We start from the raw sequence: 15,557 nt of genomic DNA, 5'->3' as shown, positions 1-15,557 counted from the left end.
TCCGATGCCACGGCAGAAAACTGGGGAAGAGGCCAGCTGCTGAGAACCCAGTAAACGCTGGCTGCAGGTCTGTGCAGGCAGCGCTGGGCGCACACACGGAGGGGTGAAGCAGAAACTCTGCCCTTCCTCATGGCACACGGTGCCGGGCACAGGCCAGGGTTGGGGGGACAGGGGAGCAAGGCGGGGGCTGCCCCGGCTCTCTTGGAACACTCAGGCCAAGGGGAAGGCCCAGGGGAAGCAGTGACACCAGAGGGAACACAGAACACATGCAGGGGACACAAAGGGCTGCCTCACTCAGACCAACCAGGGCAACCGTGCCCCTCAGGGACCCTGGCAACATCTGGAGACATTTGAGGCTGTCAGGACACCTAGCGGGTAGAGGCAGGCGACAGTGTTAAATATCCCACAGAGAAGAGGATGGCCCAGAATGTCAACAGTGCCAGTGTTGGCAATCTTGACCCGGAGGGTGGGCTGGGGACGGGGTTTGTGAGAAGCAGGGACGACTGCCTGGAAGAGGTGGCACGGGGTACGCAAGAAGCCCCCGGCAAGAGGCTGAATCACCAGGGAAGGGCAGGGACCAGGATGACTGAGTGTGCAGACAACGGGATGCCCAGCAGAGGGGCTCCAGGGGCCGGGGAAAGGGCTCACACCTTCTGCTGGAAGGTGTGGGGCACCTTTAAGCAACTGAGAGCTGGGGCGCTGGGTGGTTTGGCCCTGGGCCCTGGCCTGTGTTCGTTCACAAAGGAGGAAGGCTGGAAAGGCACAGGGGGTGCCGGGGAACCTGGCTGGAAGGCCACAGTGCTGACCGGGCGAGCAAGTGGACTGCTGAGGACAGGTCCTGGCGGGTGGACGACAGTGAGGAGTGAAGGCTGGCCCCTGGATCTCTGCCCTGGGCCCCTGGTAGGGGAGCACACAGGGAGGTTCTTGGCCAGAGTTCAAACAGCAAGCTCTCTTTTGGGCCTGGACATGCCCAGGTGGAGCCACAGGTCCTGGTGCCCTGAGATGACTAATTGGGAAAAGCCCCAATTAGTCCCTCTGCAGCACCTGACCTTTTCACCATTTTCATTACAACCCTATTTGTGACCTCTAACAATGGAGACCGGGCAGCTTTATTCCCTGGGTCCTGCAGACTCGCGCAGTGCCTGGCACACAGTTTGTTGTCTGCTATGAACGTTTGTGGAATGAGTGAATGAATGAATGAATGAATGAATGAATGAATGAATGAATGATAGGCAAAGGAAAAGCTGTTCACAAGGAACAGCCGAGCGAGCCAGAAAAGCAGTGTGAGGCACAGGGTTTCAAGAAACAGTGAAGGTCAATAGTGTTGGTTTCCCCAAAGCTTCAACAAGGAGAGGGCAGAAGCAACAAAGAGTCCTTTGCGGGGAGAGGAGGGGGCGGGAAGAAGAGAGAGATGGGCCCGGGGCCGGTGCCGGTGGGGAGGATGTGCCTACGCATCTACCCGCTGACACTGACAAGTGGGCAGGCCCCTCCAGCCAATGGCGTAGCTTCTTCAAGGAGCTACAGCCCCGGGGAGGCAGACAGTGGGCCATGGAAGAATCGGAAGGCCCGGAGCCAAGGCCAGGCTCGGCCTGGGTGGCCACTCTCTGTGACTCCAGACATCATCACCAACCCCAGCCATTCCACTGCCCTGAATTCCAGACCCTCAAGGCCTGCGTCCCCACCGAGAATCTCCCAGGCACGGGCAGAACAGAGGTCTCTTCCCCACGGCCCTCAGCCCCTAGGTTGTCCCACGTGGCCATGCCCTCTACAAGTCTGTACCCACACATCCAACCAATTCTCTGACGCTAGCTGGCGGGCGAGGGGGGGGAGGGGGGCCCTACAATTCAACGCAAGTCTGACACTATCTGCCCAACTCACAGACCTCAGGAAACCATTTTATTTGCTTGATGACCAGTTTATTACAAAGGATACTAAAGGGTACGAATTGTCACCCAGAGGAAAAGATGAATGGGGGGGGGGGGCGGACGGGGAAGGGGTGCAGAGTGCCCACACTCTCTCATGCCACTCTCTCCACATCTTCATGCTCACCAACCCAGAAGCTCTTGGAACCCATCGTTTCGGGTTCTAATGGAGGCTGCGTTACAGAGGCAACTGATTACATTATTTGGTAGCCATTGGCTACTGAACTGACCTCCAGCTCCTCCCCCCTCCCCGGAGGTCAGGTGGTTGGTTCCTCTGGCAAGGTTGCACCCTTCCCCAGTCCTTAGGATGGCGTGGGGGGGGTCACCTCATTAATAAGTCATTAATAAGTCGCCTCATTAACATAACACAAGACACCTTGATGACACTCAGCACCTAGGAAATTTCAAGGGTTCGGGGAGCTGTGAGCCAGATTGAAGACCAAATACCTATTTCTTAGGTCCCAACTAGAACTCTCTTGCACTTCCCCACCAAACCAGGGTAAATCCCGTTGACTCTTCCTGCTCTCAAATCATGCCCAGACTCTGACCGCTTCTCCCACTCCCGCTGGTGCCACCCTGGTCCAGGCCACCATTGGGTCGCAAGCGCTGTGACGGCCTCCAGCCCCGCCCTCGCCCCACCGTCACCCCTCATCTGCTCTTACCAGCCCACGCCAGCCTAGAAAACCGGAGTCAGATCAGGCCATTCATTCCACGGCTCCCCACTCAGAAACCATCGCACGTGCTGCCCACGGCCTACAAGGCCTGCTCTGTTAGGCCAGCCCCCTCCCTGACCTGCCGCCCTCCACGCTCTCTCTGTCGGATTCCAGCCTTGAAACCACCCAGGACTTTTGCACTTGCTTCCTCTTCTCCAGATACCCGAGGGCTCCCTCCCACACGAGGGCAGGTTTCTGCTCAAAGGTCACCCCTGCCCTGACCAGCTTCCCCCCTTTCCCCGCCTCATCGCCCCCCCCCCCCCCCCCGCCAGCCCCATCCTGCTGTATGCAGTGCGTGTTTTTACCTACACGGTGTCTGCCTCCCGGAACGTCAGTTCCTTTAGAACCAAGGCAGTGTGCCGCCCGCGCCTGGCATGCAGTGGGCCATCAGTAAGTAAGAGATGAGTGGACCTCTTGGAGGCTGGTTTCCCAAGGGGATAATAACAGCCTTTGCTGTGACAATCAGCTGAAATCCTGCGTGAACCGCACTCAGCACAATGGCCAAGCACGGGGAGGGAGGACTGAATCGATGCTCATCAAAGGCTTTCACAGGTGTGACCTCCCTTACTGCTGGGATTCTCGTCCCCAGGGTGTCACAGAGCTGGGGTCCCACTCAGACCAGTTCTTCCAGCCTCCCGGTCCCGTTCCCACTGCCCAGCCAGCGGCAGCCCGCTAAACCACAATGTGTTTCCGTAACTTCTCCCATTCTGAACTGACCGAAAAGCTCTCCCTCCCGCTAATGACCACACACCGTGCCAGCGTACAACTTTTGCCGAAACAAGGCAAATCAAACGCTACGGCAAAAGAAACAAGCCTTATGACGAGCGCACAGACACGAGCTGCCTGCCTCGCAAATCTTCAGCACCTCAACCTGGCTGTGGGCCACCAAGTGACTTCAAAATGAACTTGCAAAACCACACTGTTGGAAGGCCCCGCGGGAAATAATGGAAGGGGCTTGTGCATGAAAAAGAGTCCCGGGGACCCACTGCGCACCCAGCAGGCCGGCGAGCCGAGCCCCCAGCGCGGGGAGGCCAGTGGGACTGGAGGTCAAAGCCAGGCCTTCCGGGGGAGGACGGTGAACAGGGGAGAGCACTGCACACTCCTAGCCGACTGCAGGTTCTTCTCGCAGGGACCAACCACCTGTCTCACATCCTGCACCAGTTTCCTGTGGCTGCTGTAACCAATCACCACAAACCAGGTGCTTTAGAACAACAGGAATTCACGTTCTCACAGCTCCGTGGGCCACAAGTCCAAAATCTGTGTCTCTAGGCCAAATTTAGGAGCCAGCAGGGCCCCACTCTCCCAGAGGCTCTAGGTGAGAATCCAGTCCTGGCCTGTGCCAGCTTCTGGTGGCCCCGCCTTCCCCACCAGTGGCCCCGCCTTCCTTGGCTGGTGGCCGTATCACCTCAGTCTCCAAAGCCAGTGTGTTCACATCTCCCTCTGCCCCCCGCCCTTATAAGGACACGTGACTACATTTCAGGCCACCCCAACAATCCACGGCAATCTCCCCATCGAGACATCCTTAATACCTGCAGAGCTCCCCTCTTCTGCCATCCAAGGTAAACCTTTACAGGTTCCAAAGATCGGGGTGTGGACATCTTTCGGGGGCCATTTTTCAGCCTGCCACATACCCTTTTTACCCTTCATTGTCTTGTGCTGCCAGAGGAAAGCTGGGGGGTGGGGACGGTGAGTGGCAGAGAAATGAACAGGGAGGCGGTCCCGTGTGGGGTGTGGCGGGGGTCCCCGAAGGCCCGAGGAATGTTTTTAGGCAAAGCAAGCCCTCAGAGCTCATCCCGCCCCTCAGGTCACCTTCAGCCGGGGGCCGCCACCAACCACCTCAGGGTGGGCCCAGCGTGTTCAGGGCGGCCAGAGGAGGGACAGAACATTCCGAATGTGGCCTCCTTGAGATGAGCAGCCCCGCCCCCACCCCACCCCCCCGCTCCCACCCACCTCCGACCTCCCCAGATAGAGAAAAGACCTAACTCATAAACCAGATGAAAAACATGTCCTGTTCTGCCCCTGGGACCAAGTGGTCACCTGAAATGAAAACAGTCTGGAACAGCGTGTTGCTAACGCTGAGCTTGGCCTTATTCTTCAGGCTACCCTCAAGGGTGATCACAGGATGTCCGTGGCTCTGCATCAGCAAACCCGAGATCAGGCACAGGGCAGGAGCCTCAGGGGGCACCGCTGCCGCCCCTTTCCATGCTTCCAGAAACCCCACGAGCTTCCCCCACACCCTGGCAGGGGCCAGGAGAGACTGCCCTGCATTCCCACACCTTCCTCAGAGGGTTCGGGGCCCCCTTCCCACACAGCCTGGTCCCACCCGGCTCTCCGTGCTCCAAGCGTCCCCTGGGCGTCCCCAGGACCCACAGAAGAACTGGGTGCTGCTCTGTCTCCTGTTTTCACTGCCACCCAGCACACAAAGTCCAGCGATGTGCGAACCCTTTTGCAGGAAGCCTCATTCAGGACAAATAATCATGTTTCTGGAGCACATCCGAGGGGGCAAGGATTCCCAAGAAAGCGGCTTCCCTGCGAAGCGGGTCAGAGGAGGAAGGCAGCCCCCAAGCCGAGGCCGTCTACTTCACCGAGGAGAAGGCTGAGATCGTCGGGCACAGCTGGGCAGCCGCATCACAGGACAGCCCCACTGGCCCAGCCCACAGCAGCCCAGGGCTGTCGCTGTCAGGATGCTGTGGGATCCCCAAAATGAGGGGCTTCCCTGGTCCACATGCCCTACCTGGGCTCTGAGACTGATGGGGAAACAGACAGGACGATTCCACGCTGGCAGAGACAGACGTGGGGAGGGAAGAGCCGTCCGTCTGTCCGTCCGTGCAGCTGGCCCAGATAATATGGGCGCAGGGTACTTACCACATTCCAGAAGAGCGGGTTGAAAGTGATGGTGACGATGGCAGCCACAAAGCAGGGGTCCGAGGGGTCCACGTCGCCCAGCAGCCGGGTCATAATGCAGAGGTCTGCCTGCAGGGACACAGCCAGCGTCAGCAGGAGACCTGCCCAGTCCCCGCCGGCCCCCAGCCGCGGGACAAGGAGTGACAAGCCTCCGGAACTCGGAAACAAAGTTACCCTCCGGGAACACGCCAGGAGGCGCGGGCACAGGCAAGTCCAGCGAAGGTTACTACTGTGTAATCATAAAACGGAAGATGAAAGGCGAAAGCCAATCAGCCGTGTGGTGCCCTGTCGAAGGGTGGCCGGGCTTGCAGCAGCAGAGCGGAGTGCGGGGACACCATGCCCGGAAATCGGTGGCTCTGAGACAGGATGAGCAGCCAGCACCCTGCAGGGGGAGTGACCCCGCCAGGACCAATGTCTGGGTCACCAGGTGCTGTGACTGGGACCGTGCAGAGGGCTTTGGAGCAAAGCCGAGGGGCTGGCAATCAGGCAAATGCAAACTGAAGCAACATTAACGAGCCTCCTCTCGCCAAACCTGACGACAGATAGTCTTGAGCGCTGAGGAAGGTATGAACTGAGAGCTGTGCTCCTACTGCCTGCGATTTCACTCCCGAGCACCTGTCCCAGAGACACGCCCATGCGTGTGCAAAGCGCACGTGCAGAGATGTTTCCATCTGGCACGCCTGTCATGAAAAGCATGACCACTTAGCTGTCCACCTGTGGAAGAAGGATAAATGGAATGTGGCCCATTCCTAACGGAGCGAAACTACAGAATTTAAACAAACTGGCCGTTTGTGTCAACTTGTGACATATATATTTTTTTAAGTAGGCTTCACACCCAGCACGGACCCCAACGCAGGGCTTGAACTCACCACCCTGAGATCAAGAGCTGAGCTGAGATCAAGAGCTGGACGCTTCACCGACTGAGCCCCCCAGGCGCCCTGACTTGTGATATTCTTCAAAACATGTGCTGGGGCGCCTGGGGGGCTCAGCCGGTGAAGCGTCCAACTTCAGCTCAGGTCACGATCTCGCTGTTCGTGAGTTCAAGCCCCGCATGGGACTCTGTGCTCACAGCTCAGAGCCTGGGGCCTGCTTCGCATTCTGTGTCTCCCTCTCTCTCTGCTCACCCCTGCTCACACCCTGTCTTTCTCTCTCTTTCCCTCAAAAATAAACATTAAAGAAAAGCATGTCAGATGAGGGGCACCTGGCTGGCTCAGTCAGTGGGAGCATCGACTCTTGATCTGGGGGTCGTGAGTTTGAGCCCCATGTTGGGTGGAGAGATCCCTTAAAACAAATCTCAAAAAAAAAAAAAAAAAAAGTCAAATGAATAAAGAGAGCTGTAGATTTCCCACAGCATATATACACATGTTTAGAAAATAACACAAACCACACGGTGCTAAATGTTCTTTCTGTGTGTGTGTTTTTAAAAAAAGACTGGCATGCAACATGCTAACACATTCACACTATTTGCCACAGCCGTGGTGGGGTCTCCTGCCCTCCACTGTTGACACTTGGGGCAGGATCACTTTCTGTGGCGAGGCCGTCCCTGCACCCTAGGGTGTTCAATCGCACCCCTGGCCTTCACCCACTGGGTGCTGGTAGCTCTCCCCAGTTGCGACAAGCAAAAATGTCTCCAGGCATGGCCCCAGTGCATCCCCCCACGGGCAGAATTGAGACATCCTGCCTCTGGGGACAAGAAAATAGAAGAGCTGAACACTTGGAACACCGATTTCTTTCTTCAAAAAAAAGGTAGGGGGTGCCCGGGTGGCTCAGTCAGTAGAGAGCCCAACTCTTGATTTCAACTTCGGTCACGATCTCACAGTTTGTGAGTTCAAGCCCCGCATCAGACTCTTCACTGACAGTGTGGAGCCTGCTTGGGATTCTCTCCCTTTCTCTCTTTGCCCCGCCCCCACTCATGTGTGTCTGGGGGGTGGTGCACGCTCTCTCTCTCTCTCTCTCTCTCTCTCTCTCTCTCTCGCTCTTGCTCTCGCTCTCTCTCTGTCTCCAAATAAATAAATAAAAACTTAAAAAAAAAAAAGATAGGGGCGCCTGAGTGGCTCAGTCGGTTAAGCGTCCGACTTCGGCTCAGGTCATGATCTCATGGTTCATGAGTTTGAGCCCCGCGTCAGGCTCTGGGCTGGAGCCTGGAGCCCACTTCAGATTCTGTGTCTCCCTCTGTCTGCCCCTCTGCTGCTTGCACTCTGTCTCTTGCATTGTCTCAAAAATAAGTAAATATCAAAAAAAAAAGATAGTAGGACACTTCCGATTTCGAGTGGTATTTGCTGTATCCCTACATTACTCTCTGGACTTTTTCTTTCTGCGTTTAGAAAGGACTTGAGGGCCAATGCACTGAAAATATGGTGACTCTCCACGTCAAATCAAAGTAAAAATAAGCCTAAATTGTAGAATAAGTCTAAGTCCATCAGAGTGACAGCGTTGTCATAATGTTGGATTTTTTTTTTAATTTTTTTTTACATTTTATTTATTTTTGAGACAGGGAGAGACAGAGCATGAACGGGGGAGGGTCAGAGAGAGGGAGACACAGAATCGGAAACAGGCTCCAGGCTCTGAGCTGTCAGCACAGAGCCCGACGCGGGGCTCGAACCCACGGACCGCGAGATCGTGACCTGAGCCGAAGTCGGCCGCTCAACCGACTGAGCCACCCAGGCGCCCCTCATAATGTTGGCTTTGATGGTATTTTCTGTTCTGTTTCGCTTCGTTTGGGGATCCTAATAGTATCCTTTCAAGGAATATCTCCGTCTCTACCTCTCTTGGGGATTGAGTAGGCAATGCTCCTGACCTGGTCGGCCCCACAGGTCACCCAGCCCTGGAGGACAAGCAGCCCCCTCTACTCCAACTCTTGCTTCACCGAGCCCCCTTCTCCCGGTGTAACTCAGCCTGCCATCTAGACAGTGCCCAAGAGTGTGGCGTGGGAAGATTCTGGAAAGTCACTGAGCATGGAGGACGCGGCCCGGCACATCCTTCCCAGGCAAGGGCAAACCTTCACCTCTACGAGGCCAAGGGCAGAGCTAAGAATGAATGAACCCAATGAATGAACCAGCAAAGCCACAAAGGCACCGCTAAGTAAACACGTGGATAAGGTGACTGAGGGGCAAAGTGGCCACACGGGCACACAAGCCCATTATTAATAAACAAATGACGCAGGAGGACCCACTCAGCGAACGGGGAAGGGTGACATTCAAACAGACCCTGGCCTCACAGCGACCACAGCCTCTGGGCACCCCGGGCGCTGCCAACACCCACGAGGCCGGAAACCCCTTGGCCTGCCTTCCAGCTTCCTCCTCCGTCTGCTCCCAGGTCAGAGGTCCCCCTGCGCCAGTACCAAGCTCTCAGGACAGGCCCCTCATGAAGCCTCGGGCCACGACAGAAATTCCAAGTTGCCCTGGAGCACACGCCAGGAGAGGCGGGGCCACTCATGAAGGACAAGACAGCCGGAACAGGCCTCAAAAAAAACAGGCTGCCCACCCTAGAGAGAGACATGCACACCTCAGCCCCAAAGCCTCTAGAACCTGGGACTGAACCAAAGGGCGTTCTGTCTTCTGTGCGAAAAGAAACATTCATCAAGCACCCGGGGCCTGGAAGGACCCGCCCATTGAGAGTCCGTGATGGGGCTGAGGGTGGGGTTGTGGGGAGGATGGAAGGAGAGCTGGTCTGGGGAGCCACCAGAGTGCTGCTCTGAGCCTGCTCAGCCACTTACAGAGCAGCACCTGCCTCACTGCCCCTCCTCCCCAGTCCCCATCTCAACCCTCAACACCCAGCCACAACTTGCCCATCATTGACCCTTCTCCCCTCCCGTCCATGACTCCGATATGCCCGTTGACCCCCCTGATCCCACTGCCCTCAGGCTGGGGCACTCTAGCCCCAGCCAGCTTCCCATGCCTCACCTCCTGCCATGCTCTGATCCCCAGGCCTCCTCCCCTGCCCTGGGCTCACCCATCCCAGCACTCACCGACATCACCTGCCACCCTTCCTGCCCCACCCTATCACTCACACCAAACACCTTGCTCCAGACCCTTTTACCATGGGTCTGCACATGTCTGAAATACTCTCCACGCCTCGGACACCTCTAGGCAAACTCCTACTCATCCCTCAAGACCCAGTGGGAGCCTCTCCTCTAACTTCACCCAGGGCACTCTCTTTTGTGCCCTTAGTGTCCACCCTGTTATGAGGATTTGGTCATCTGTCCCTATAGCATAATCGTTCCTCCAGGCTAAGGGCCACTTTTTTCCTCCCTCTCTGTATCTTCCACGAGTGGATCTCATTTCATCACGAGCAAAAAGCAGGGGCTAAAGGTACATCCCTAAGGGGCCCTCCAGCTCAGCTGCCTGTGCTCCTGGGACTCCGATCCCCTCCCTCCTGGTTTCAAACTGAAGGCAGGAAATTGCCAAGTGGCCACCGTGGGGATTCTGCCGGCGGATCCCTCTGCTTCTGAGGCCGCAGATTCACCAGCCGCCCAGATGCTGTGCTTCGGAAATATTTTTACGGCATCTTTTACACTGGGAAATCAGGCAGTGTTCACAGGCATTGGCGGAAGGTGGTTTGGCCAGACCAGGGGCGGGGTAGGACTTTCTCAGGTTCTCAGAAACCCCAGGGATGGGATCTCTTCAAGACAGGTCAGTCTCCCCGGGTGGGGCCTGCCCGTCCGTAGGGTGTACAGCTGGGTGGGAGGTGTGTGTAGAGAGGAGCACCAGGGATTACTAGGAGTCCTGAAGCCCTGACCCCCCCTTCCCTGAAGTCCACTACCCATCGTCCCCTCCAGATACTACTCACCCCATTTATCAACTCTATAAGCCAGCCGTCCTCACGATCCATCCACCCACGGCTGCCCACAAAAGGTCCTCTAAGACCCAGGCTTGCCCTCTGAATCATCAAACAGCGGAGCTTAGGGCCAGCACACCTGACACGTGAAATGTACTTTTCACCCTTGCTAGCTTTCACAAGAGCAGACACTTCCCACGGGAATTCATACGGCAACGGGACAGACAAGGATTTTATTGTTAGCCAGACTCCCTTTTAGGGCCACTGTTCTTCTAAGCCAGAACTCTCTGTTCCTGTTCGCCTGCCCTCCAACACAGTTAAGGCAGCGTTTGCTCATGACAATGAAAAGAACAACAGTCAGGGTCTGCAGCTGGCAGTGGTCTATTCTCACGAAGTACAGAGAAGTAAAATATCCTCTCCCACAGCCCTCCCTCCAGCCCTCTCCCCCGCCATCATCAGCATCCTCATTTCAAGGATAGGCAAACTGCGTTATCTGCGGGTGTGATTATCAGGGCCCCATTCCATGCCCACACAGCCTGCGCTGCCTTGGGATTCCCAGCTCCTCATCACTTTTTGCCACGAGCTAGTGGCTGGCTGAGGACAAGAAATCCCAAAGTCCCAGGCAAACCTGGCATGCCCTCAGCGTGGCGCCTCCCGTCCCACGGGCTGACCCTGTGCCAGCGTGATCAAGCCAGAGGAAAGAGGGTAAAGCGTGAGGTACAGAGCAGAGTCCCAGGTAGCTGGAGACAGGGTGCAGACGATGGCCAGGGCGTCACGGCTGGAAACCCAGGCCTGGGGACACTGAGCAGGAGAGAGCCGGACCAGTGGTTCAGCGCAGGCCTAAGAAGGTGCAGCCACCTGGACTGTGACCGCCTGGGAAGCAAGGTGGGGCACTGACTGGGAGGAGCACAGGGAACTTTCTGGGGTGATGGGAATATTCCCCATCTCAACTGGAGCCTGGATAGCCAGTCAGGAGCTTGCGTGTCAGACCTTCCAACTGGGCGCTAAGGTCTGGGCATTTCACTGCGTGTAAATTACACCTCCCCAGGGAGGAAAGTGAGCAACAGCCTCAGCCTGGGAACTGGGAACTGGGAACTATGTCCCCTATTTCCCCACCAGGCCCTTGGGGGAAAACAATGTCCTCTGGAAATGCGGCAGATATTTTTAAGGATTCAACTCAATGTCTTTCTGAACATCTACTAGGGAGGCCCTACTCTGGGCGGGGGTCTGAGGACTAAGACCTCCTTCAAGAACCTTCACGATGCCAGGTACCACAATCAAAAAGCATTTATTTAAAGTTCACATACCTCATCCCGGCAAGCACTATTGTCACGCCCACTTTGCAGATAAGAAAGCCAAAGGCTCAGAGAAGCTCCCGGATCACAGGAGGAGAGCGGAGCCAGGCCTTGGCCAGATCAGCCCTTCCGGATTCCTGACAGAAACTGGGGCTTTCTGTTGGGACTCAGAAGTGCTGCAGCCACTGCTTGCTGCCGGTGGGGCAAGGACAAAAGTCTTGAACGCTCCCAAAGAGACACAGCAGAGGAGCGGGAGAAATATGCTTCTTTCTTTCAGCCTTTGTGGGAGCTGAAGCAGAGAAGGGAAACTGAGGTACTGAAAGGTTAACCAGCTAACACCTGCCGAAGCTGGCAGCAGGTAACATCAAGCAGGATCCCCCAACTAGGGCTGAACGGGTTAAAACCGCAACCTCGGCTCCCACCCAGGTCTCCGTGCCCTGGGGTCAAACTGTCTTGCTGGGAAGGAAGCATCCAGTCACCTCGGTCACCTTGAGAGTGGGGGATCTGCGTTGCCTGGAGAAGGGCCTGCTCAGCAGGGGAGAATGACTAATGGTCCACAGGGGTATTCCGGGCAGCAGAGGGGAGGCCCTTCTGGCTTCCCACTCCAGAGACCTGAAGGTCCTTTCCTGATTGTCGTCACTTCCCAAAACTCACCTGAAAGGGCGGACCTCCCTCCTAAAACTGGATCAGCAGAAAAGAACAAAACACCCCGGGTCACACTTGAGCAGATCAGGAGGGTCCTGGATCCCTGGTCCCTCGGTCACCCCTGCACACAAGTGGGCAGCCTTGACTAAGGGGAGGGTCCCGCACCCCTCCCGTCCCTGCCCCAATCTTGCTAAAGCAGCAAAAGTCCTGGCTTTCTCTACCGGCTGATTCTAAGAATGCAACTCCGCTCCAAGGTCACAGACTGCAGACCTCTGTGTTTGAACAGAGGGGAGGCGCTACCTACCCAACCACGGAAGAATTCCACTCAGGTCACGGACGAATGGGCTCAGCTCCCGAAACGCTACGAGTCGGCAAGGAAGCGGCTCATGGCAATTTCACTGTACTGCCTACGGGCTTTGAGGACACTTCAGGGAAGGATTCGCCGCAGGTCAACAGCACCCAGGGTCACATTGTGACATCCAAACAAACAGTAGAGGCCCAGAGAGTCAAAGTCACATCGATCGCAAGTGGGATCCACACACCACAGACAGCAAAGGGCAGGAGGAGCGGGGTGAGGGTGGGGGCTGCCTTTCCCGGGGGACCCCGCGGGCCCCTGGCGTTCTCGGTCGATTCAGGCAACATTTACTGGGCAGCTTTTGGTTAGAGCCCTGTGTCTGACACAAGAATGAATGTGCTGGAGTCTTTTTCCTGAAAGAAGTTTTATACTCAGGCAGGCTCCCAACCGCGTTTTAGCTCCTCTGCATGGGGCGGGGGCGGGGCGGGGGGTGCATCTGGCCCAGAAGAAGGTCTCCGGGCAGCTCACAATCTGGGCTGGGGTCAGGGTACTCCCACCCTCCAGGAAGGACCACTTGGGCAGGCCTTCCGTGACCAGTCTCAGCCCAGGGTTTCTCTTTGATGAAGTAGGGGTGACAAGACTGCCCCTCGCCCCCCGAGGTTACATTCTGGGCAGAGGAGAGAACGAGTATCGGAGTACGAGGTGCAGGGGGTGCTTCTAAGGCTGAGGCTCTTCTGTCCCCTCCCTCTGTTTTGCTGGCAGACATCTCGCCTCTTCTGGAGAGGCCCTCCAGGAATACAGTCATCCTAAGGAAAAGGTAGAGAGGGGACACGGATCCAAGGAAGGTAGCCCCCAGCTGGCATTTGAAGCGCTCCTAAATCCCACAACAAAAAGAAATGGCCAGCAGCTGCTCTAATTCCCCCAAATCCGTAACTCCTTTCAGGAAGGGGGGAAGATGTTCATTCATGCTTCACTCAACTCGTGTGTCCCGGGCCAAGTGCAAAACCACTCTGGCGGCTCACGTGCACCCTAATCAGTGAGCCCCGGGCCTGGGAGCGGCATCCACGGGCCCCGTGCTTCTCAAGGCCCTCACCTCACCTTGGGTGCCCTCTCAACTCCGCAACGTGATCGTGAGCTGCAGACCCCTTTTCTTTCGTTCACCCTCAAGGGCCCGGGACACACCCCACTAGGCCGATGCTGCTGAGTACATTTATTTAAATAAGTGTCATATATTGAGAGTAATCATGACAATAGGCCAGCTGACCTTCACTGGGAAGTTACCGGGCACCCAGCCGTGGCTTTAATGAGGCAGGACAGAGCACAGTCCTAAGACACGGTGCACCCCAGCCTGGTCGGGCTCCACAAACCCTTCACAAGCTTGGGCAAGTCAAGTGCCCTCAGTAAGCTTTGTTTGTTTGTTTGTTTGTTTTATTTTTTTCGTGTTTATTTATTTATTTTTTTTTAGAGAGAGAGAAAGGGAGGGGCAGAGAAAGAGTGACAGTGAAAATCCCAAGCAGGGTCCGCACCCTAGGGCAGAGCCTGATGTGGGGCTCAATCCCACGAACCCATGAGATGGTAACCTGAACAGAAATCGAGAGTCGGACGCTCAACTGACTGAGCCACCCCCCACGAGCCCGAGTAAACTTTGGTTTTTTTTAATGTTTATTTATTGATTTTTGAGAGAGAGAGCGTGAATAAGTGGGGGAAGGGGCAGAGAGAGAGGGAGGGAGAATCCCAAGCAGGCTCCACACTGTTAGCACAGAGCCTCACTCGGGACTCGACCTCACAAATCGTGAGGTCATGACCTGAGGAGAAAATCAAGAGTCCGGTGCTAAACTGACTGAGCCACCCGGGTATCCTGCCCTCCATAAGCTTTGAGGTAGCGGTATGTCCTTCACAGGACTGTCAGGAGGATTAAATGAGATAATGCGAAGAAAGCATTTAGTACCGTGTCTGGCACCTGGCAAAGTCAGATCGATGTTAGTTATTATTACTGTGTTATTCAGTCCACACGACAACACTGTGAGACATGCCCGTCTTGCAGATTAAAAACCGAGGCCGACACATGAAGAAAACACCGACGGAACTGAAAGAAGAAACAGACAAATCCACAGTGACAGTTGGAGACCTCTCTCAGAACTGAGGGAGCAGCTAGGAAGCAGGAGGGAGCAGGAAGGAGAAGCAGGAGCGAAAATCAGTAGCGACGAGGACGGCCTGAACAATATTGTCAACCCCTCGGCCTAGCTGACGTTCATAGAACGTCCCACGGTAACAGCAAAACACATTCTTCCCAGGCGCATGGGAACATTCACCAAGACAGACCAAATCGGGCTGTAAAACAAATCTGAAATTTCCAAGAATCAGGGGGCACCCGGGTGGCTCGGTCAGTTAAGCGTCTGACTCTTGATCTCAGCTGAGGTCATGATCTCGTGGTTTAGGCTCTGTGCTGACAGCGTGGAGCCTGCTTGGGATTCTCTTTCTCTCCCTCTCTCTGTTCCTCCCCCACTTGTGCTCTCTCTCTCTCTAAATAAGTAAACTTAAAAAAATTTTTAATAAATAAAAGAATCAGAAAGCATAAAAGAATGCTCCTGAATCATGACAGAATTAAACTAGAAATCAATAACAGACAGATATTTGCTAAAGAACACACTTCCAAATGATCCATGGGTCAAAGAGGAAGTCTGAAGGGAAATTTTAACATATTTTGAACTGAACGAACATGAAAATGCAGTATCAGAAATTGTGGGCCAGAGGGCTAAGAGATAAGTGTTATCTTGATGAAAAAGAAAAGGCTCAAAACAGTAACATAGGCTTCACCCTTAACATAATAGAGAAAGAGAAGTAAATTAAACTCAAAGCAAGCAAAAGGAAAAAATAAAAGCAAAAATCAATCAAACTGAAAACAGAAAAACACAGAGGAAAAAAAAAAATCAAACCCAAAACATGTATTTTGGGAAAAAATACCTCTAGCTACATTGACCAAGGGAAAAGGAAGACACAAATTACC

At 55.2% G+C, this 15,557-nt stretch overlaps 1 protein-coding gene across 5 annotated transcripts in view; it reads right to left on the bottom strand.

Annotated features, from left to right (window-relative positions):
• PEMT (phosphatidylethanolamine N-methyltransferase) overlaps positions 1–15,557 on the bottom strand; it is an 85,858-nt gene that overhangs the window by 64,614 nt on the left and 5,687 nt on the right. The window contains exons 1-3 of one of the 5 annotated variants that reach the window (XM_045487623.1): positions 12,560–12,687; positions 12,265–12,376; positions 5,501–5,608 (exon numbers count right to left, since the gene is read on the bottom strand). In XM_045487623.1, the coding sequence (XP_045343579.1) occupies positions 5,501–5,593 (93 nt within the window). In that variant the 5' untranslated portion in view covers positions 5,594–5,608; positions 12,265–12,376; positions 12,560–12,687. Of the gene's footprint in view, positions 1–5,500; positions 5,609–10,327; positions 10,422–12,264; positions 12,377–12,559; positions 12,696–15,557 lie in introns of those variants that run through there. The other 4 variants (XM_045487622.1, XM_045487621.1, XM_045487619.1 and 1 more) reach the window with 4 other exon arrangements.

The sequence above is a fragment of the Leopardus geoffroyi genome, chromosome E1, assembly GCF_018350155.1.
Source record: "Leopardus geoffroyi isolate Oge1 chromosome E1, O.geoffroyi_Oge1_pat1.0, whole genome shotgun sequence".
NCBI lineage: Eukaryota > Metazoa > Chordata > Mammalia > Carnivora > Felidae > Leopardus > Leopardus geoffroyi.
Note: the sequence above shows the minus strand (reverse complement) of the source record. Positions and strands in the feature narration are given on the sequence as shown.